The 21020-nt window shown below is 44.7% G+C and overlaps 10 protein-coding genes and 1 non-coding gene across 16 annotated transcripts; 6 read left to right on the top strand and 5 right to left on the bottom strand.

Moving 5' to 3' along the window:
* The first annotated feature begins 8 nt into the window (after positions 1 to 8).
* On the top strand, positions 9 to 4440 carry LOC135341878 (protein associated with UVRAG as autophagy enhancer-like). 2 transcript variants are annotated; one of them, XM_064538559.1, is made up of 12 exons: positions 9 to 153; positions 274 to 1364; positions 1498 to 1643; positions 1763 to 1973; positions 2133 to 2296; positions 2488 to 2559; positions 2730 to 2809; positions 2893 to 3199; positions 3279 to 3346; positions 3590 to 3831; positions 3919 to 3994; positions 4259 to 4440. In XM_064538559.1, exons 2-12 carry the CDS (start codon positions 281 to 283, stop codon positions 4323 to 4325), a joined length of 2517 nt encoding a protein of 838 aa, XP_064394629.1. In that variant the 5' UTR covers positions 9 to 153; positions 274 to 280; the 3' UTR covers positions 4326 to 4440. The 2 variants fall into 2 exon arrangements, with proteins under 2 accessions (XP_064394629.1, XP_064394630.1); XM_064538560.1 differs by having other exon boundaries at positions 37 to 133.
* Positions 4409 to 5959, bottom strand: LOC135341959 (non-structural maintenance of chromosomes element 4 homolog A-like). Its single transcript, XM_064538652.1, has 6 exons — positions 5731 to 5959; positions 5535 to 5680; positions 5270 to 5439; positions 4891 to 5222; positions 4691 to 4773; positions 4409 to 4638 (listed from the first exon to the last, which is right to left on the bottom strand). The coding sequence occupies exons 1-6, from the start codon at positions 5834 to 5836 to the stop codon at positions 4582 to 4584; spliced, it is 894 nt and encodes a 297-aa protein (XP_064394722.1). The 5' UTR covers positions 5837 to 5959; the 3' UTR covers positions 4409 to 4581.
* A 45-nt stretch (positions 5960 to 6004) lies between these two features.
* On the top strand, positions 6005 to 7531 carry LOC135341993 (ubiquitin-conjugating enzyme E2 G2-like). Of its 2 annotated transcripts, none has more exons than XM_064538687.1 (7): positions 6005 to 6076; positions 6716 to 6751; positions 6803 to 6848; positions 6910 to 7028; positions 7089 to 7229; positions 7290 to 7331; positions 7379 to 7531. In XM_064538687.1, exons 1-7 carry the CDS (start codon positions 6034 to 6036, stop codon positions 7411 to 7413), a joined length of 462 nt encoding a protein of 153 aa, XP_064394757.1. In that variant the 5' UTR covers positions 6005 to 6033; the 3' UTR covers positions 7414 to 7531. The 2 variants fall into 2 exon arrangements, with proteins under 2 accessions (XP_064394757.1, XP_064394756.1); XM_064538686.1 differs by having other exon boundaries at positions 7290 to 7327.
* A 92-nt stretch (positions 7532 to 7623) lies between these two features.
* Positions 7624 to 9248, top strand: LOC135341985 (ras-related protein Rab-6A-like). Of its 2 annotated transcripts, none has more exons than XM_064538678.1 (7): positions 7624 to 7791; positions 7852 to 7910; positions 8015 to 8068; positions 8412 to 8517; positions 8634 to 8839; positions 8942 to 9011; positions 9084 to 9248. In XM_064538678.1, the coding sequence occupies exons 1-7, from the start codon at positions 7722 to 7724 to the stop codon at positions 9149 to 9151; spliced, it is 633 nt and encodes a 210-aa protein (XP_064394748.1). In that variant the 5' UTR covers positions 7624 to 7721; the 3' UTR covers positions 9152 to 9248. The 2 variants fall into 2 exon arrangements, with proteins under 2 accessions (XP_064394748.1, XP_064394747.1); XM_064538677.1 differs by lacking the exon at positions 8015 to 8068 and adding an exon at positions 8103 to 8156 and having other exon boundaries at positions 7626 to 7791.
* A 110-nt stretch (positions 9249 to 9358) lies between these two features.
* On the top strand, positions 9359 to 9431 carry Trnai-aau (transfer RNA isoleucine (anticodon AAU)). Its single transcript has one exon. It is a non-coding gene; the product is annotated as a tRNA-Ile (tRNA).
* A 47-nt stretch (positions 9432 to 9478) lies between these two features.
* On the bottom strand, positions 9479 to 11225 carry LOC135341933 (WD repeat-containing protein 73-like). Of its 2 annotated transcripts, XM_064538622.1 has the most exons (9): positions 11085 to 11225; positions 10893 to 10963; positions 10735 to 10832; positions 10589 to 10677; positions 10471 to 10535; positions 10106 to 10417; positions 9882 to 10048; positions 9743 to 9836; positions 9479 to 9694 (listed from the first exon to the last, which is right to left on the bottom strand). In XM_064538622.1, the coding sequence occupies exons 1-9, from the start codon at positions 11138 to 11140 to the stop codon at positions 9531 to 9533; spliced, it is 1116 nt and encodes a 371-aa protein (XP_064394692.1). In that variant the 5' UTR covers positions 11141 to 11225; the 3' UTR covers positions 9479 to 9530. The 2 variants fall into 2 exon arrangements, with proteins under 2 accessions (XP_064394692.1, XP_064394691.1); XM_064538621.1 differs by having other exon boundaries at positions 9882 to 10417.
* Positions 11202 to 13245, top strand: LOC135341948 (calcium-binding protein 39-like). The gene is made up of 10 exons (XM_064538641.1): positions 11202 to 11344; positions 11411 to 11533; positions 11587 to 11751; positions 11802 to 11920; positions 11983 to 12151; positions 12239 to 12298; positions 12358 to 12423; positions 12545 to 12688; positions 12758 to 12863; positions 13012 to 13245. The coding sequence occupies exons 2-10, from the start codon at positions 11423 to 11425 to the stop codon at positions 13098 to 13100; spliced, it is 1029 nt and encodes a 342-aa protein (XP_064394711.1). The 5' UTR covers positions 11202 to 11344; positions 11411 to 11422; the 3' UTR covers positions 13101 to 13245.
* LOC135341975 (general transcription factor IIF subunit 2-like) lies at positions 13226 to 15302 on the bottom strand. Of its 2 annotated transcripts, none has more exons than XM_064538669.1 (5): positions 15217 to 15302; positions 14958 to 15123; positions 14613 to 14849; positions 14243 to 14480; positions 13226 to 13425 (listed from the first exon to the last, which is right to left on the bottom strand). In XM_064538669.1, the coding sequence occupies exons 2-5, from the start codon at positions 15119 to 15121 to the stop codon at positions 13309 to 13311; spliced, it is 756 nt and encodes a 251-aa protein (XP_064394739.1). In that variant the 5' UTR covers positions 15122 to 15123; positions 15217 to 15302; the 3' UTR covers positions 13226 to 13308. The 2 variants fall into 2 exon arrangements, with proteins under 2 accessions (XP_064394739.1, XP_064394738.1); XM_064538668.1 differs by having other exon boundaries at positions 15191 to 15291.
* A 36-nt stretch (positions 15303 to 15338) lies between these two features.
* LOC135341911 (protein starmaker-like) lies at positions 15339 to 18204 on the bottom strand. Its single transcript, XM_064538595.1, has 6 exons — positions 18047 to 18204; positions 17819 to 17961; positions 17632 to 17762; positions 17445 to 17574; positions 15917 to 16739; positions 15339 to 15590 (listed from the first exon to the last, which is right to left on the bottom strand). The coding sequence occupies exons 1-6, from the start codon at positions 18110 to 18112 to the stop codon at positions 15435 to 15437; spliced, it is 1449 nt and encodes a 482-aa protein (XP_064394665.1). The 5' UTR covers positions 18113 to 18204; the 3' UTR covers positions 15339 to 15434.
* A 69-nt stretch (positions 18205 to 18273) lies between these two features.
* LOC135341998 (profilin-like) lies at positions 18274 to 19124 on the top strand. The gene is made up of 2 exons (XM_064538691.1): positions 18274 to 18522; positions 18653 to 19124. Exons 1-2 carry the CDS (start codon positions 18382 to 18384, stop codon positions 18932 to 18934), a joined length of 423 nt encoding a protein of 140 aa, XP_064394761.1. The 5' UTR covers positions 18274 to 18381; the 3' UTR covers positions 18935 to 19124.
* LOC135341957 (COP9 signalosome complex subunit 6-like) lies at positions 19077 to 20968 on the bottom strand. Its single transcript, XM_064538650.1, has 8 exons — positions 20783 to 20968; positions 20569 to 20706; positions 20212 to 20363; positions 19929 to 20091; positions 19635 to 19727; positions 19476 to 19576; positions 19338 to 19406; positions 19077 to 19276 (listed from the first exon to the last, which is right to left on the bottom strand). The coding sequence occupies exons 1-8, from the start codon at positions 20916 to 20918 to the stop codon at positions 19205 to 19207; spliced, it is 924 nt and encodes a 307-aa protein (XP_064394720.1). The 5' UTR covers positions 20919 to 20968; the 3' UTR covers positions 19077 to 19204.
* Positions 20969 to 21020: the final 52 nt, after the last annotated feature.

Genomic DNA, 21020 nt, shown 5'->3' on the forward strand with positions numbered 1-21020 from the left:
GGTCAGACATTACGTAAATATCTCAAACCTCGCGTGAGTTGAAGTTTATTAGCTATTGCGGATCAACAAGATTAGAACTTGAACTGTGGCAGCAGGCACTAGGTAGAAGCTTGAGGGGTACGTCCACTATAAAGTAAGACAAAGCTAAACAAGGTAACTCCATCAGAGTGTCTTTCATCAATAGGCCTAGTAGGAGTATTGCTATAGTAACACATTTACACCATATATTGCAGTACCCACTGTACTTTCCACCACCCCCCCCCCCCCCCCCAGATCTACGATGAGCTCCCAGCCTGTTAGCCACTCCCCCCTCAGATTCGGTGACCCTCGTCCCACGGCTCTCATGACCAACCATACCACTCTAGGACTTGCCTCAAGAAGCTCCTCTGTGGATTACATCACTTCTGATGCTCGAGAGCTACTACAAACTGTTCAAGAGGACGATGCGATTGTACGCAAACGTTCTGGTGCCATGAGAGCTTTTAGTCGTCGCTCTCCCTCTCAACATGACAGCCCCCCCACACAGGACTCGAGCACACACAAGCACTACATCAAGATGGGTATTCTCATGACTGACGAAAATAACCCAGTTACTCAGAGCTTACCCGGTGATAGCAGACTAACTACTATGGGAAGGAGAACACAGACTCTACCACTCTCTACTCATGGCATACACACAACAGAGACTGGAGAGATTGTGCCTGAGGGCGCTTGTCCAGTTACTAGAACTCGCACAAACAGCAGTGGATTTGAATTTGTTGAGATTGATGAATGTATCACGGTCCAACCCTCCCCCCCGATCAGCGTGAAAAGCAACTCCAGTAGCAATACACCAACCGACAGGGATGAGTTGGCCCCCTCCTCACCCGACTCTGGTTATGGGAACACACCCGAGTACATCAATGCAACACAGGACAAGACTAATAGCCGAGAGAGAGGCGGCACTAATAACAGTGTGTTCTCAGTGGACTCTGTAGGAGGGGGCAGTAGTCCCGCTCCTAGGAGGGCAGTGGAAAGACCCCCCCTGATGCATAGTGCCAGGGGGGCAGTGGAGAGACCCCCCATGATGCATACACAAAGTGTACCCCTCAATCTGGCAGAATTAAACAATTCATCACTCGAAACAGTTTTAGAACATGGAGCTCAGTTTCCACTACAGATGTCGTTAGCAACAAGTGGATCAACGGTGGACTTTAGAGAAATGGAGAAACGATTGCAGAGATCAGCTCAGGACCACGTCACACCATCACATCCCACCCCTCATCAGAAGGTGAAAGGTCAATCTGACAACTCCTCAGTCCCCCAGAGACAGATGGGACACAGGAAGGGACGTGCTCTCTCTCAGCCATTTGCTAATGCAGCAGGTGTGTGTGTGTGTGTGTGTGTGTGTGTGTGTGTGTGTGTGCCTTGAGACTCTGCCTGAGTGTATCTTCAGTATGTCTACAGTACAGTATATACCATCTGTTCACTAGTTCAACTGTGTTTGTTGTCTCTCAGATACCCACTCCACACGCCCCCTCAAGTCAGGCACACTGCCTCCCTCTGTACCAGACACCAAGGACTACTTTCAGGTCACTGATGAGCTCTCCAAGGAGAACTCGCACTTTGCACTGTCAGAGGCACTGCTTAGTGTCATAGAGCAGGTAGCTACACACACACACACACGCCCACACACACACACACACGCCCACACACACCTATTAACTCATGTACTGCCACTCTACTGTTAGTAATGTACGTGATCATGTTTCTCCACCTTCAGTATAAGGCCAACTGCATGGAGCAGTCTGATGAGGACTGTACCTCTCCTCCTAGCTCACCCGTGATATCTAGCAACCCCTGGAAGTTGTCCCCTGGAGGATTGACCCCCACTGGGGGGAGGCACTACCTGGAGGAGAGTATGGAGGCCAGTTATCAATCCCCTCCAGTCGGCAGTCCAATGGGGCCAGTGTTTAGTTCTGTAAGGAGTCAAGGTGCGTGTGTGTGGGTGTGTTGTTGTGGTCGTGCTGCTGCATTTAGAAGCCTCTTACATCATGTGGTAGATTGTTGTCTGTGTGCCCTGCTCACCACAATGTGTGTTGACTGCCCATACAACGTGTAGTCTATACAGCTACACACACTCACACACACAGGAGTTGATGTGGGGGGTACATTGCCACGGAAACCTCGTAAGCTGAGTCTCCTGGAACTCATGCAGTCACCTTCGTGGGACAACTCTGCAGAGTCCACTGCACAGAAGCTACTGCGTCACATGACTGGTCATATGACAGGGATAGAGTTGGACGACACTCAAGTGGTGAGAGCTGAGGGATATTGTGTGTGTACAGTGTGTGACATGTGTACTGTGTGTGTGTACTGTGACATGTGTACAGTGTGTGACATGTGTACTGTGTGTGACATGTGTACAGTGTGTGACATGTGTACAGTGTGTGACATGTGTACTGTGTGTGACATGTGTACTGTGTGTGACATGTGTACTGTGTGCAGGTGGTTCAACTACCGACAGAGTTCCTCACTTCTCTTCAAAAAGATGAGGATCTACAGAGATCAGTGACCACTGTAAGTCAGTCAGCAGATGCTGGGTTGGCAGCTAGAGCCAATAACAGATACCACAAGAGTGCTCCAGTATTGTCCATGTTGGTACAATACACACAATCATGTATCGTATTGCTAGTGGTTTCAGAATGTCCACTTTGTTGCTAGCACTATTCTATCTGTTGTCTTTGCAGTCTTCAGCACATATTCGTGGCAACAGAGAATGGGCCCCTCCAAGGAAACAAATCATCTACTCTGTCAAACAACCAGCCAAGTACGTCCAACCACCCCCCACACACACACCTCACACACACACACACACACACACCTCACACACACACACACACACACCCTCAGGAACCTTCAGAAGGACTTGGCTGCACAGGGCAATCGCTGCACTGGCTGTGGTATGAAAGTCACTCCATCATACACTAAATACTTTAGATTTTGCAACTACACTGGCAAATACTTCTGTCAGAATTGTCACATGAATACAACGAGTCTAGTCCCTGCCCACATCCTGGAGCGCTGGTCCTTCAAGAAACTGCCAGTCTCCAACTTTGCCCGAGATCTCCTCGCTAAGATCCATACTGATGCTGTGTTTACCGTTTCCAATAGCAACGCGTTCCTTTATAGCAAAGTATCAGTCATGGCTCAGGCTAAGGTGTGTGGGTGTTTATGTGTGTGGGAGGGGGTGCCCCTGTGTCATGTGTTTTAATAGTGGTGGTATTTTCTGTATGCAGGATCTGAGAACTCAACTGATATCTGTGAAACGCTACCTCCATACTTGTAGAAGTAATGAAGCCCAACAGTAAGTTAATTACCAGTAGACAATCTCCCTTGAAATAACAATTTAAAAAGAATGCTACATTAATAGACCTCAAGTGTGTAGACCAGTGTACAGAGCCTTAGTGTGCACTATACAGATGTTGGCTTACTAGGTTTGCATTTCAGAAAAGGTTGTATAGTGCTTACTGTGTATGTTTACTTCTCTGCCAAGTGCTAGTTATCAATGTGCTCTGCTCTGAGACTAACTGACCTCTCTCTTGTGCAGCCTGAACCTCTCTTTCCAAGGCTATGCTCCCTGGACCACGGACCTTCACACATACTCTGTTGAAGACTTCCTCGAGGTGAAGGGTGGCAGCAAAATGAAGTATCTGCGAGCCATGTTAGCCGATGGTGTGTCACATGTCAAGAACTGTCCGCTATGTATGGGCAAGGGGTTCGTGTGTGAGCTGTGTAGTGACCAGGACATCATCTATCCCTTTGAGAACACTCTGGTCAATATCTGTCAAGGTGGGTAGTACCTCCTATTTCTTCCCCACTATCTGTACTCTTCCCAATGTTGTCAGGTGTCACATGTATTCTTCTCTGCACTCCCAGATTGCCAGTGCTGCTTCCACAAGAGTTGTTTCACTCCGACCACTCCCTGTCCTCGCTGCCAACGCATGAATCAGAGGTGAGCTATCCACGGGCAATAGTGTTGTTGCATTTGGTAGCTCTTTGAAAGTACTATAGTGTACAACTAATACTTAAATCATTAATTGTTTTCGGGCCCAACTTTAATAATACCAACTGAAAGAGCTCCTTCTAAACTTAGATCATCTGAACTCTAGTACAAAGCCAACTCTACATGTAGCGTTAAATAGAGCATCTTTGAATACCCAACTTTAGTTCCGTTGGTCCAATAATGTATGATTATCACATGCTGCCTACTCCACAGGTTGAAGCAAAGAGCTCGATTTGAAGAGAGCAAGCAAGCTAGGCGTTATTCAGGCAAACCATCGTAAACTGTTGTGAACTTTGAACTGTGTGTGTACATGTTTTGATTGTCGTATACATGACTCAATTTATAGTCAAATGTTCATAATCATTTACGAAGAAAAGTTTTATCAATAATGAAAATTTGATCACATGAAGAAAGAAATCACTTACATATAAATTGATAATAAAATGCCAGATAATGAGTTGACATATGATGTTCAGTTTATGAACATCCTAGAAATGAGTGTTTGTAATAATTATTGTCAGAATGAGTAAGCGGGTTCACTGTTGTCGTTGTGGAATGGCAGCACTTCTGATCCCAAACTTGATTTTGGCCCTCTGCAGAATAATCATATCACATGATACACCATAATTATGATGACTGACATACCTCCCAGTCACAGATACGCAGTGACATAATGAATTGCTTCTTCTCTGTCTTAGTCGACTGTCCAGCCTCATTCACATCAGAGGCTGCGTCAAGATAATAATATTAATCTGGCAGGTGTGTAGTTGCACATCAACTAGATACGAGGCCGGCTGGGGCAATCAAAAGTGTTGCTAAAACTAGAACAAATGGCATGCACTCACGAATGTAGATGTAGAGCTGCTTGTCTTTGCCAATCATCACACCGGCTCTACCGTCTTTGATCAGAAATGAGAAGTGGAACATGTTCTCCACAGACTGAGCAAATGAGTCGGGATCAATGAGGAACTTAAAGTAGTGCAGACGTCCTTTTTTCTCACAGGTTTTCTTAACGTGGTCGTATATATAAGCCACATCTTTGGTTGTGGATTCCTCTTCATCAGAAAAGTTCTTGACCTCCTTCGGTTTGGTAGCCGCGACAGGTACAGTATCTTTTTTCGTGACTCGTTGGGCCTGGCGCCGTTGCTTCAGGGGGTCCAGATCAAGGGCGCCATGTCTGGGGGGAGGAGGTGTTAGGTAGCTGCATGCACAAGTAACACTTACAAGAAGTTGAGAGCTGGTGGTTTTCTGAAGGCTCCATTCGAAAGGATCTTCTCTCCCAGCTGACACCAATCCAGCGTCTCATCACCACGACGACCAGACATTAGCGTCACTAGCTTCTCTGCAAACTTGGCAAGGTCAAACTCCAACTGCTCTCCTTGAATAGCCTCCACCTGCAACGTATTACAACATACACACAGGCAGTATGTGCAATTCGCATGTTTATGATCATATTAACAAGCTGTGAACACTCCATGTTGCCTTGTACCTGCTCACGGCCAATGGAGGAGAGGAGGCGGAAACCCTCGGCATCAAGAGCAGCCTCCTTGGGGGCCACAACATTGGAGAAATGTTTGTTCATACTCTCCAGCTTCTTTAAGAGTTTCTCAGGGATTGTAATGTCCTCTCTGTTTGCTAGGAGGTGGAGGAATACAATGGTGGTGGGTGGTGCAGTAGCTACTCACTCTGTAGATCATGGATCATGGACCTCTGCTCCTTCCTCAGCTGCCGTCGGAAGGCCTCCTCCGATCTCTCATCTTCTTCCAAGAATGATACATCAGGTTCTGCCATATTCAAATCTATCTTTATGAATCCACAGTCAATGGTAAGCACTTGTCCTCAGTCTATGTACGTAGCAATGGTAGCTAGCCAGCCAGCCATGTGGCTTAGACGGTAAGGATCATCTTATTAGAAACCTAGGCTACGGCTATGCTATGGAAGGTCAATAGGTCAATACTGTGTTCTATTTAGAAATTCAGGTTAACGATATGGCTGGTTCTGCTCTCAAGAGACTGATGGCAGAATACAAGCGTGAGTGTGGCTATACTGAGTCTGTTGAGTGGTTGCTAGTTGCTTAGAGTAGAAGAAGGTGTTATGAGACGGAACCAATTATGAGACAGCTGTTTAAAACAAGACTGCTTCAGCTATTCTGTCTGCATTTAATAGCACTACCACTCTAGTATTTTTTCCAACAGAAATTTGTAGTTGTATGCTTGTGTTGACAAAGATACCACAATAGTTTGTTTAAGTACAGAATTTAATCATTTTAAGTGACCAAATTTAAGTGAGTGCCAAATGTTTTGTAGTACAATTCACCAGGTATCTGTTAAAACAGGAGTAACTGTTTTTATAGGCAGAGTAATCACTGTATTATATATCAGAAAGTTCCACATTATGTTATAACAGCCAATTAGCATTAAAATTAATTAATTGCAATGGTGTCTCATAATACCCCCCCCCTGTCTCATAATACCCGAATCACTTTGAACACTAAATGCTAGCATTAGCTGCAAACAAAGCACTATCACTAATTTTTTTTGCTTGCATGCAAGCCTATTGACCGTAGTAGTTAGTGAACAGGCTATTTAGCTCCCTCAAGATTACTGCAAGACAGGGGGGTCAGAAACATTTAGAGGTCTCATAATACCCCCTTGTACTCTATATCTACAGAGCTGACATTGAACTCACCAGAAGGCATTGTAGCAGGTGTGTTAATAGTCCTCATGCACAGTGTGTTTATATAATGATATTGTACAGGTCCCAAATCAGAGGAAAATTTCTTTGAGTGGGAGGCCATGATATCGTGCGTAAGCTCCCTACACCACATCTCTCACCACTGTCCTTATCTCCTCACCAATCTTCAGTGGTCCAGAGGACACCTCGTTTGAGGGTGGCGTGTTTATCACAGAGCTCGTATTCCCTCCAGACTATCCACTTAGCCCTCCAAAAATGAGATTCATATCAGAGATGTTTCATCCTAATGGTACACCAAGCTACTACTATAAATGAGTGTCCACTATTGATAGATTTCTTACCTTCGCAGTGTACCAAGATGGCCGTGTGTGCATATCCATCCTGCACACTCCTGGTGATGATCCCCTCGGCTATGAAACAGCCGCTGAGAGATGGAGTCCAGTGCAGTCCATAGAGAAGATACTGCTCTCTGTTGTCAGTATGTTAGCCGGTGAGTCAGGCTCAGCGTGATTGTTGCTACTGTATATAATCTCATTGTGTGCGTGTGCAGAACCTAATGATGAGAGTGGAGCTAATGTGGATGCTTCAGTAAGTTGGTGGCTGCACATGTTCGTTTCAATAATTATTGTTGTTCTGCAGAAAATGTGGAGAGACAACAGACAGCAGTTCAATGAGATAGCTCAGACATTAGTACGGAAATCTTTAGGCATTGAATGATGTGTGTATGTGTATGTACATGTATGTGTTCTTAGTTAATTTTTTTGTACTGACCTCTACCTTGCCTCGATTCAATGCCGCTCACCAATTTAAGGCGGCCTGAAATCGAGGCAATAGCATGTTCTAAATAGGCGACACAGAACTCAATATAATTTTTCTACCCACTAAAGAAGCGACCGCTACCTAGTTGGGAAAAGGCGTGGTCTCCTTTAGGTGTGTTTCCAACACAGTTCTTTCAGTTATAATATCTTCTAGTTCAGTAATCATGTCAGCATCAGCAGACTTCAGCAATCCTCTGAGGAAGTTCAAGCTCGTCTTCTTGGGGGAGCAAAGTGGTGAGGGTTGCTGGATATGATGTATTTGATGGACATTAATTAGAATACCCTGCCCTGCAGTTGGGAAGACTTCTCTTATCACACGATTCATGTATGACAGCTTTGATAACACATATCAGGTAAGGTACACTGTGTACAGTAGAGACCATTGAGAGCCTGTGGTGTATGTATCATGCACAGTAAATAGCATCTCTGAGCTCTTTGCTCTGCGGTTCATTTTTAGCCAACTATTGGAATTGACTTCTTTGCAAAAACAGTACACTTGGAAAGTAAGACGGTAAGTTTACTCATACACACTTTGTTTGTTTTAGGCCACCATTGGAATAGACTTTCTCTCCAAGACAATGTACCTTGAAGATAGAACGGTAAGATTCCATATATATTATATTGGGTAGTGAACAGTGTGGTGTTGGGTAAGATTCCATATATATTATATTGGGGAGTGAACAGTGTGGTGTTGGGTGAATGTACTTTGTTCATGGAGTATGAAATCATATTCATTGTCTAAAATCATATTCATTGTCTAGAGGTTGCGTTATTGTTCTTATAGAGCTGTTGTTTGTTGTGCTGTGGCTGGTCAAGGGGTTGGTTGCCACTGCCTCTATTTGTTCTGTGCACAGGTTCGGCTTCAGTTGTGGGACACTGCTGGTCAGGAACGGTTCAGAAGTCTCATCCCCTCCTACATACGTGACTCAACTGTGGCCGTTGTTGTGTATGACATTACAAGTGAGTTATAATTATAGTCAAGTCATGGTGATTGTTATAGTGAATAGCTTATGTAATGCATAATTCAGCTATAAATAGCTAGTCATCATAATTATGACACTGTGATGTCTATACAGATGCCAACTCATTCCAGCAAGTCAACAAGTGGATAGAGGATGTTCGAGCAGAGAGAGGTAACGATGTCATCATCATGCTGGTGGGCAACAAGACGGATCTGCAGGACAAGAGACAAGTCTCCATGGAAGAGGGGGAGAGGAAAGCACAAGAACTCAATGTCATGTTCATAGAGACCAGTGCCAAAGCAGGATACAATGTCAAGCAGGTGAGCTTCACGTTGATTACCATCGTATCATTTACACACGCCCTTCCCACACACACACACACCCCACACACACAACACCCCCCCCCACACACACACACACAGTTATTTAGGAGAGTTGCCGCTGCATTACCGGGAATGGAGAGCACACAAGAGAAGCAGAACAGAGATGATTGTATCCTTGTCATTACTCTCTGTACAATGTATGCATATCTAATGATCTTGATTTGCCTTAACCAGTACTTAGTAATCGAGGTGCGACTGCAGGAGCCTTCCACAAGTCAAACAGAAGACCCAAAGCAATGTTGGTGCTAACTGAACTTATCATCGATTTTTTAGAAATTTATTATGATCCATACAATTATGATTGGCATACTCTTCAATTTGCATTTGTGCGCTCTGCAATCTTTGATTAATGTGATATCACTGTAACATTAAAAGTTAAATGACATTTGTGGATTCAGGCCAAAATTACAAAATCATGACATTATAATGGTAAACACTGAGGCCAAGTTGATGTGAGGTCCCTTAGCTTAGTCGGTAGAGCGTGGTGCTAATAACGCCAAGGTCAGCGGTTCGAGCCCGCTAGGGACCATTTTTTTTTTATCAATTTACTGCCAAAGGTCTGAAGTTTGAACCTGCTGGGGTCATTTTTGCATTTGACATCATCAATAATAATATTTTTCACAAAAAATCACAAACAGCTATCAAGGTCCTTCCACTGCCATGCATGCAGACTACCGTCTGAATCAGCTGAGAGGATAGTTGACATTCTGTCCGGCTGCCAACTGTGGACGAACACCTGGGCAGCGGCAGAGTCGTCCTCGTGGCCAGTATGGGTGAATATTGGTGTAGCCACTAGAGAATTATTTCATTGCAACAAACAACAGAATTGTGTTTCATTACCTTGACCATTTGTAGTCCACTTAGAGATGTCGTAGACACTGACACCAGTAGTGCATCCAGACACTGACACCAGATTAGAGTTACCTTCTGAAAACTATGCCAACAAATAATTGATACCAAACACCAACTTGCCACATACCTTGATACAGGGCGTCTGTTGTGTCTTCCTGAACCACCCCCTCACACTCTCACTGCTCTTCACCATACACCGGGCAAATGGTTCCTTGCAATCTCTTATATCGTACAGTGTCACCTCTCCTGAGTCTCCACATAACAGGGCCAGCTTGGGATGAGCATCATTGCTAGCTGCAAAGCTAAAGGACATCACAGCAGTAGAATTTGAGCCACTCGATTTGACTGTACTTTGTTCCAGCACTTTATTTCGAGAGTCCCACATTTGTAGTCTTCCATTCTCTCCACTGCATGTCATAAACACCTCATCTGAGTTAGGGACAAACGCTAGTCCATGGAGTGCCTCATCAGCCCCCTCTAACATGAACACAGGTTTTGCAGTGGCCATGTCCAGTGTCTGTACTGTACAGAGACTGGAAGAGAGAGCAGTTAGCAGGATATTGGGACACTGTATTGAGATATCAATAAATGTGTGAGAGGTGTCCTTGCTTGAGAGGGAGGGTGGAAGAGTGAGCTGCAGTTTGCCAGTCTCCTTCAAACAATCTGCAATGCTATCTTAATCACTCGGGTCAGACAACACATGACTAACAACTCACCAGTGTCTAGTTGATCTGCTCTCCACAGGGTAATGACAGACTCTCCACCAGAAGAGGCTAACGTGCTGTGTGGTGGTGAAGGGCAACCATGACAGTACAGCACATGCTATGATCTTACTCTGTACTGAGTAAATGCTTGAGTGAAGTGATGGGGGTCCTGCTCAGAGCGCCATTGATAAGCCTGAAGTCACGTTTGGCCCAGTGTGTCTTATAGGGAATAAGTATTCTTATATTGTATACAGTAACAATGTACATGTGTGGTACCTCATCTTTAGAGGGGAGCAGTTTCTCTGGTAATGCTAACTGTGTAATCTCAGTGGAGGTTGTCTCAGTGGTCGCCACGCACCCAGCAACACATATAGCTGTGCATGGCAATGCATTGATATCAACAGTATGTCTCAATAGTGTGCACGCGTGTTCACCTGTTCCTAGCTGAGACCATTCGATGCATTTTGTGGGTTGTGGAAGCTCAAACATGTAGAGGTTCTCATACCTACAACAAGGTGGTGTACACATTCATTACCTTTTAAATAAGGTAAACAGATTTTAGGTTATGAATTTGCTCACTAACACCACGCCCATTGCCAGATCTAGCTAGCTATGTTGTATGAGACCTGCTCATAGAGCGAACCAGCCAGTCATCGTCTTGCCCAGTACGGCTACCGTTCATGTCCACTGTCTGTGAGACAAACTTCTGAGTAAGAGGAGAAATCAGTTACTTCCTTCCAATATCAGCCCACCAGTCCAGTACAGAGTACAGCATCTCACTCCAGACACCCAACACAAGACGTACAGAGTACAGCATCTCAGGACACTCCAGACACCCAACACAAGACACTTGTGATTAACTATTATATAGAGGCATTTCAAACCCGTAAGTGTAGCCAGTATGAGGTACTTGTGCTTCACGCCCCCTCCCACACACACACACACACACAGGACTGTGAGGACTATGCCACTGTTTCGCTCCTCCCCTAAGAGCCCTCAGGAGCTGGTCAAGTCTCTATCGGAGGCCATTAAAGTGTTGGATGCTGCTGAACCTGGCTCCAAGAAGGGGGACAAGGTGTGTAGCTATGACATAGTGTATGTACTAATGTCTCCCCCCTCCTCTCTTAGGCCGCTGATGAGAGTGCCAAACTGATAGTGAGCATGAAGACCATCTTGTATGGCACAGAGACACAAGAGCCACAGACTGAACTGGCCGCACAACTAGCACAGGAGTTCTACAACCATGACATGCTTCTTAACCTCGTTACTTCCCTCCACAAGCTCGACTTTGAGGTGGGCTGAATACTAGCTACACACTGTGTGCATGTACCCCCTCCCCTCAGGCAAAGAAAGATGTTGCTCAGATATTCAATAACATCCTTCGTCGGCAAATTGGCACCCGATCACCAACTGTAGAGTATGTATGCACCAAATATGAGATCCTCGTCATGCTTGTAAAAGGGTAAGCAATAGCTACTCAGTAGAGTTGAACCTTGTACCCTACCCATCCCTCCGTGTGTGCAGGTATAACAATCCTGAGATAGCACTCAACTGTGGTATGATGCTGAGAGAGTGTATTCGTCACGAGCCACTAGCCAAACATGTCATTGAGGGGGACCAGTTCTACTCATTCTTCACTTTCGTTGAGCTCTCGACATTCGACATTGCCTCAGATGCTTTCTCCACGTTTAAGGTACAGTGGGCAGGGTTAGGGTCAAGGTACAGTGGGCGGGTTAGGGGGTTGCGTTTAGAATTAACATTGCTCTTATACGTCATCCAGGATCTGCTGACAAGGCACAAGATTCTCTGCGCTCAGTTTTTGGAGAAAAATTACGACAAGGTTAATGAAGCACGTATACATGTAGCAGCTTGTCATGTGATCCCCCTCCTACTGTGCAGGTGTTTGACCATTACCAGCATTTGCTCAACTCAGAGAACTACGTCACACGGAGACAGTCACTCAAGGTGTGTATGACCTCTAGTCAGTGTGTAATTAATGGGTATAGTTTTGTGAGCTTCACATGTCACACCCTCACTTCTCCCACACATACCCACCCCCTCACACACCCCCACTTCTCCCACACAGCTGCTGGGGGAGCTGCTGTTAGACAGACACAACTTCACCACCATGACACGTTATATCTCCAATCCTGAGAACCTGAAACTAATGATGATGATGTTAAGAGATCGATCGAGAAACATTCAGTTTGAGGCCTTCCACGTTTTCAAGGTACCACACCCACCCACACACACACATCTCACATGCCCCCACATACACACACACACATCCTACACTTAGGTGTTTGTGGCAAACCCTAACAAGACAAAAGCCATTCAGGACATCCTGCTCAAGAATAAGGACAAGTTAGTTGAGTTTCTCTCCAAGTTTCACGAAGACAGAACAGGTAAAACCATCAATCAGTTCTAGTTAGCTCTTGTGCCTCATCAGTGCTCAATTCAACACCCAAATTGCCTAGGCCCAAGTATTAGCTAAGTATTAGGTGGTTATTTTTGTCTTAGTTATCACATGATCATCACAATCTTTCTCTGCAGAGGACCAGCAATTTAACGATGAGAAGTCGTACCTGGTAAAGCAGATTCGTGAGATGGTACCCACACCAGTGGAGGGGGCGGGAGTGTGAGCGTGTGTGTGTGTGTATAGTGTAGTATCACAGTGAAAATAACATATTATTATTATAGCTGTTTTATCTATGTTTTATAATTATAGTAATTTGCTCATTGGCAGTCTGTATTTTGTACCTCATAATTATAATTACGATTAATTCATCAACGAGATATATGGGAGTGCCATGAAATTCAGTGCAAAAAAATAATTGTACAATATCAATTTTAGTCACAACTGCTTTCGCCAGTTCGTTTGTAGTCTGCCTTGAGCTCCCAAGTGTTCTTATGTGGAGCCTTGGTATTGTAGAGACACACCTCCTTCAGCAGCTCCTTCAGGTACATCTGCATGGGGAGTATAAACAAGCTAGCGTGATTGACAACAGATGTGTGTGTAATTACAAGCACTACAGCATTTGTAATAGAGGCACATACACACACACACGGCACACACACACACACACGGCACACACTGCATATACAGTGGATTGCAGTGCACTTGCAACAGAGAATTGCCTAACAGCAAAACCATTGTTTATTACATGAACAACACTAATTATATCCATGGAACCATTAATTTACATAACATTATAATTTTAGTTATCACTTGACATATCTTGTACAATACTGTTAATGATCTGAAAACTTATTTTGTCCAACAATTACATTTACATGTAGATAATAACCTAAAACCCTAAACCTGTATCTGTATAGGCATAAAGATATCTGGGAGTGGCTTAGTGGTTAGGGTGGTGGCTTCGTAGATCATATGATAGATAAGGTGTGGGTTCGATTCCCTCTTGGGGGACTTTTCTTCATTTCTTTACAAATCAGTAAGTAATTTCCCTAACTTTTGAATGCATCATACTCCTGTCAAGTACATACATAATCAAGTTGGGGCGTCGCCCGGTTTCTGTGAAACGAAGTTTCACAGAAACCGGGCGACGACCCAACTTACCCTTTTTGGTAGATTATTTTTTCTTCTCAGATATGTGCTCATTTTGTAGAATCAGAAGTGACCGAAATAACTATGCTAAATATAATTTCCCCTTTCAGTCAATCTAACAATCTAAATTGTGGTTTTGCTGTTTGGCAATAGCAAGTGCACTACAATCCACTGTACAACAGGGATACTATAGTTATGGTATAGTACGCAGCTCACTGGTGGTTGTTTGGTGATTTGCACGAGATCCCTGAAGGCGTAGAACTGGTGAGCATGGAAGGCTTGGAAGATGCTGTTGAGGACTTTGTCTCTGTCATCCCTAGCCCTCTTGTCTAATTGCTTGCTAGCCTTAGCCTTGGCCTCAGGATGACTGGCCACAGGCTTGATCGAGCTCAGTGGGGTAGAGTCCAGTTTAGTCGCTGTATTTTTCGTTTTACCAGCAGCTCTAATCTGATGTCTGCAGGGAGGGAGAGGGGGATTCCCCATTCAAGCACTGTGTCATTTTGAGGCCTGATTGCGAACTAAAAGAGCATATCAGAAAATAAAAAAATGTCTCAGTGAAAAGAGGGTACATAGCTACTATACTCACTGTTTGAGCTTCATGTATGCAGCACTGTCTAGAGGTTGTATGTCTGCCCTCTGAGACACCTTGCCCTCTGCCACTACCTGACCACCACCTTCACCCTCAGAGAACACTGAGAGACTCTGACTGGAGAGAGACTGCATTACTACTCTGTGCTTAGTGGGCAGAGGAGGCTGGTCAGGGTCTGTCTGGTGGGATAGCTCCTCGGAGAGGTTGAAGGTCACATTCACGGCACTCGGATCACTGTGTGTGTGTGTGTGTGTGTGTGTGTGTGTGTGGTGTGTGTAGTGTGTGGTGTGGGTACACTATAGTCATATCACCACAGATAGTGTATAAAGGATCTATAATCACTTGTTAATGGTCATGACCCCTAGGTCAGTAGAGGGGAGCGCTTTACGCCAAGCCTCGTCCAGATAGTTGGGCACCTTGACTAACCACACCCCCTTAGTGGCGTTGGTGGTGTCCAGCTCTCGAGCACGCTTGCTAGTGCTCGGTTTAGATGGACCACCCGACATATCTACAGTGCATGAGAGGAGAGGGATCATGCACACTGTCTCTACACACATGAGGCATTACATACACACCTCAAGATCACGGGCAAGACACTCACTAAACTTCTTCAATCTCTCCCATCATGATGACGTTCGGAAATGGTCGTCAAAACACATTTGCTGAGCACTACTTATAGCCTCGATTTCAGGCCTCATGAAAACCGTGGCTAATATTCGAGGATTATGATAATTCATGTTCTTCGGTTCTTGTAAATTTTGATCATAAATTATCAAGTAATACAATATATATATAACGCAATCTAACACGAGATACTAGCTACCTAGCTACCAACAGTTCCCCCACACTAGAGTCCTGTACTCTGTACGCTGGTTTCCCTGACAACCTTTTGCCGAGGGAATTATATAGGGACACAGCAGTTGAGTAGTCCTGAGACTCCCAGGAGGCGGGGCTGTCCAGTCGCGGCAGAAACTCCTGTGTGGGTGAGGTACGGGGTAAGCAAGGGTTGCACAAATATAGCTACCAAAACTGCTGAATTAACGCGAATTGGTAGATTATGACTAATCACAAAAGTTGTATCTAAGCACATTATTGGAAAGGTAATTCTGAGAGCTATCAATTAGTTTTGAAATTGGACAATCCTAACTCAAGTTACAGGCCCTCAAAATTAGCTAGAAATAATTTCAGAGACTAATCACAAACCTTTTATCCTAGTTTATCAACATACGTGCACATTATTTTGTGTGGGATTCAGGATTGAAATAGCCAACACACAGATAATATACAACACATACACTCACTGATTGATTTTGTTTCCTGAGTTTCCTCCGTATGAGTAGATCATCCGAGGCAGTCAATGCCCTCCGACACTCTCCTGTCTGGAACACAGTCTCCCTTCCCTCTCTCACTCGAGTCAGGCCCAATGCTGCAAAGTCAGCTCCTCTAAACGGGTCCCCTTCTTGTTGCAGGTGAGTAGACACAGCAGACGAGATAACACGATAATAGTCAGGGCCTGCTAACGACAGGGAGAGCCCCACTCGTGCAAACAGTGCTCCTGGTGTAAACCTCTCGAGGGCAGAGCGTGGTTTAGAGTGGTCCAGTTTGGCCGTCTGTCGTTGTGTGTAAGAACTGAGATAGTTCCAATTGAGAGCTTTGGGTGTTTCCGGTGTCTCAGTCACCACTTCCATGTTGTCCAGTGAAGAGCTTGTCTTCTTGATTCTTTTGTCCGCCTTATTCTTGAGGGGGTCCGATATCTTGGTGGTAGTGGGTGTGGTCTCGGGGGTATGTGAGCGTGGATGTCTGCGTTCCCGTGGTGATGGTTCGTGTCTCCTCTTGTGCTCAATCAGTTCACCTTTGATCCTATGTGGGGATTGGAGGGGGGCATCTGATAGTCGAGCCTTCTTGTAGTCATAGGATGAAAGGTCATCATCGTGTTTTCGTTTCCTATCTCCATATCGAGGCTCACTGTAGCTTTCTTCTTTTCGTCGTTTATGTCCTCCAATCTCGTGTGGCGTGGCCATATCTTTACCATGGGAACGACCTTTGACCTCTACTGGCGTGCCCCCGGAAGGCTTGTCTTTCCTATCATGATATCGTCTCTTAGCGTCTACCTCGTGTTTAGAGCTGGGGTAGAGAGAGCAGGTGGTCAAGTACTGTACAGACTACAAACACAACAGCTGCAAGAGTAATGGTTCCAGATACAGAACACACACATGCTGATTTCAAAACACAGTAAAATCAGATTAGCTATCTTGTGGCCCAAACAGAGAGGACACACATTGCCTCCAGCTGCACTGTGCAGTGGGGAATCACTGAGCTATGATAACAGCTTTTGTTTGTGTTCTTTGAAGGGCAAATTGAAACTGCTCATCAAAAATAAGCAACGACATATGATACATGTTATTCTAGCTGGTAATGTTGGGGAATCTAAATCCTCATAATAATTGAGGCAATTAACTTGAAACTAGATCTATGGCTATCAATTATGTGTTTGTCATCAAATCTCGAGTACTGAATATAAAATGACCATCTAAAGCAACTACCTACGCGCTATGGTCGCAGGGAATGTGGCAGAGTGCTCACCACCTAAAAACAGACATTCTTAGAATATTTCCAATAATTATGTACATGGTACATATGCACAAACACCCCAGTACTTAGTTATAGACTTAGACATATTCTAGGGACTTGACACGCACACACACACACCATAGCACACAGCTACACAATTATATAAGTGATATGGGAATATAAGCAGAGAGGGGTGTCTCACATGTCAAAACAAACACTGTGCTGAGTAAAACACACAGAGGTAAGTGATGTATATACCGTCTGAGGCTTTCCGAGTCTCTCTTTTGTTGTTTAGTGCCTTCTCTGCCACTGTCACTATCAGAGCTGTCACTGGAGGTCCCCCTGTGCTTCCCTCCACCACGCTGCTTAGCCCCGCTACTCTTGTGACCTATGGGGGGGAGGGGTAGTCATTGGACAGAGCAGTGCTATATAGGGGACCAGTCACCTTTAACTGGTGGTAATTTTCTGCGTTCTAATCGTTCGTCAGAGTCTGATTCATGTGGGTGGTCCAGGGGGCGTGGTCTTCCCTCACGATAATGGAGCTGGTGCTTCTTGTCCTCAAACTCAGACTGACCGCTAAAAATAGACACAGGCCATAGTTGTGTTGTGTTCACGTGAGTATGTGTGCATACCTAGTCTTTCTCTCTCTGGGTGGTAGCTGCTCGGGGCCGGGGGAGGAGAGGGAGTAGCTGCCGCTGTGTCTGGACGGCTTGTCTACTGGGGACTGATGCTTTTCTGTGGAGAACCGTCGGCTACTGCCACCGCCACTGTCAGCCTGGGGGTCATACCACATGGGTGATGCATGTTACGTGCTTGATATTGGATTATTTGATTCCATGTCACACCACAAAACCCCTCACCTCATCAGTTCCAGGTCCTAGTCGGTCAAAAACACTCACAAATCTCTTACTCTTACTGCTGCTCATTTCTGCACATTATTCCTAATAACGCTCTCCTCTGAACTCTGACCTCAGCGAAAGCTAAAATAGCAGTACTTCCTAAAGTGGGGTGGAAAGAATTGAGTGTAGCTATTTATAAAATGATTCGTTTCGCCTTCAGACCTTTTATGGATATCACTTACACGATGCGGGGGTGCCTTCAGATCGTGTGAGCGCATTTCTAGAGAACGTTCTAGCTGCTCCAGTCAGTTTCTGCCACCTCTGAATCTGCTTTGTCTATCTCCTCAAGTCACATCATGTCGTGGGATTCTTATCTGGACAACCTGGTAGCACAGAGCAAGGATGCTAGTGGCACTGCTCACGTTGATAAGTGCTGTATAATCGGCCTTGACGGTGGGGCACCATGGACTACTGCTGCAAGTGCAGTTGCTTTCAAGGTAATTGCTAGTACTGTTTGTTTAATGTGTGTCACATTTCTAACTACCATTTCTAACTACTATTATTGTGTGTCTTTTATTAAAGCTGCTGGAACTTCTGTAATTATTATCTCTTTGTTCTTTCTTACAGCTTGAAGGGCAAGAGGGTCCCAACATTGCCAAATGTTTCAAGAGCAAGGATTACACTTCTTTCATGACGTCAGGAATTAGAGCTTCAGGAGAGAAGTATCAATTTCTCCGAGAAGAGGATAAGAAGATAGTATATGGCAAGAAGAAGGGAATGGGTGCCCTCACAATGCAAGCCTCCAAAACAGCTATTGTTATTGCTCACTGCCCCGAGGGATCTCAGCAAGGAAACACAAACAAAGCGGTTGGAGTTATTGCAGATTACCTTGAGAGCCTCGGCATGTAGTGGACTTGACTCTAGACTAATATTGCATTGTCCTGATTTGAATTTATTATCGTAGCTGTGTTTGTGGCTTTTGAAATGTTTGAGCAATAGATACATTTTCACAAGATATTTTATTTGTAGCATTTAGTAATTTTAGGAGCTCTTGTTTAGATGTGTGTTTAGTGTGAAAACATAAATTATTATTATTGAATCAGAGGATAAATGAACAACAGTCAACATGAACAGGGCTAATAACAATGAAATACCAAAATAATGTTAACAAGATATTGTTCAAAATAGGAGCCCCCTGGACCTCCGTCCAATCCCGTGTCTGTCGTACACCACATTCACCTTGGACACAAACTGCACGAGGGGAGAGGGAAGTCTAGGAATGGTGGAGGGTATACAGTATAAATGATCTCACCTCACTAGCTGTAGCTACGCCCTTAGTGATAGCAGCTAAATAGGACATGAGCAGAACTTCGTTAGTTTGCTGTGAGAATGCATCCAATAGTCAATATATCAAACAAGGGGTAATTAATTCAATTTCATAAACACTTACACTATAAAAGTCTTTCTTAAATAGTTGGTTGTCAATGACTGGTAGCTGGTCACAGAGGCTGGCTATCTCCCTCAGCACCTCCATGTTGGTAGGCAGCTCTCCTGCACACATACAGTTGAGTTGTGCGATAGTTAAATGTTACAATGGATTGTGTGTCACCTGTCTGCACGGATTTGAGGTAATCGAGGACAAGACGCACTCGAGAGTGGAGCATCTTGGCGGCACCATACTGGGCACTCAGCTGCTCAGAAACTACAGCCAATAACACACGATAATCATGGAGGCTTGACAACAATGACTGGAATTCCATATTAGCCCAATATCACACAGCTGAATTGATACTCAACCAAGTATGCAACGAACAACCAGTGATCTGATTAGGCCTATTTATATTTGGTTAGCACACATACACGTACACAGACTTGCAAGAACCTTATAAAGCAAATAAATCACCTGCTGATCTCTCTGAGGCCCCAGTGACAGAGGCCCTGGCTATGTGGTCCACCCCTACCCTCTCTGCATCCTCTGTGGCTAGAGTATATGTCACACCAGCAAACAAGACTTTAGGCTGGGCCTCGACTATCTCAATGAGACTCTCATACACACTCACAGGCAACTGCACACGGTGGGAAACATTACACAATAAAGATATGCTAATCCTAATCCTAGAGATTCCTAGCAAAGAGTGTTAAGTATGAATGCTGTGGGGATGGGATATGCTACACACTAACTGTACCTGATTGGTCCTAGCACATGTGTTGAGCTTCAGTAAGAGGCTATTGTCTCTGTCTCTGCATAGTTGTTCGTGGAAGGCTGCATCCTGAGAGGTGGGAGTGTCCCCTATCGTGTACCAGCCCAGGAACTCCATGCTTGAGAACACCTGGCGAACTGGGGGAGACATACCGTAGTTGATGTAATTACAGCGCCAGCAAAAAATAATTATTTTTGCGAGACTATGTACATAAAACAAATGAATTTATATGGTGGTATATGACCAACAAAATCGAATTTTGTTTAATTAGACTGGCGCTGTAATTACATCAACTACGTTACATACTTGTGAGCACACCCACTCAATACCATATCCACTCACATTGTTCCTCCTTCTCAGTGAAATACTCTCTGTCTAGTACTATCGCATCATCGACTGATGTCACCACCAGCTCAAAAGAGTTGCAGATCTCCACACTACGACCTTTCTGTGTCCCCAGGAGGGCACCATACACACACTCTGTGGATATGATGGACACACAATGAGATCACTGTTGTACGCCTCATCAACACACACACTGTTCATTCCTGCACACCTTTTGTTGTTCCTCCTCGCTGCATGTGTGATCTGGTGTAGTGATCCGAGATGTTCATGATAACGAGCGGATGTAGGGACACACTCACGCTCCCAGAGGAGCTGGACAACACTCGACTCTCAATCGCAGACTCCATTATCTTGTTCTTATTGAAGCACACTCGTCAGTTAGCCTTGCCCATTTCGTCCTTTGACCTGGTTGCCAACAGCTACGAAAATCTTATTAAAGCACACAACAA

The sequence above is a fragment of the Halichondria panicea genome, chromosome 9 (assembly GCF_963675165.1).
Source record: "Halichondria panicea chromosome 9, odHalPani1.1, whole genome shotgun sequence".
Taxonomy (NCBI): domain Eukaryota; kingdom Metazoa; phylum Porifera; class Demospongiae; order Suberitida; family Halichondriidae; genus Halichondria; species Halichondria panicea.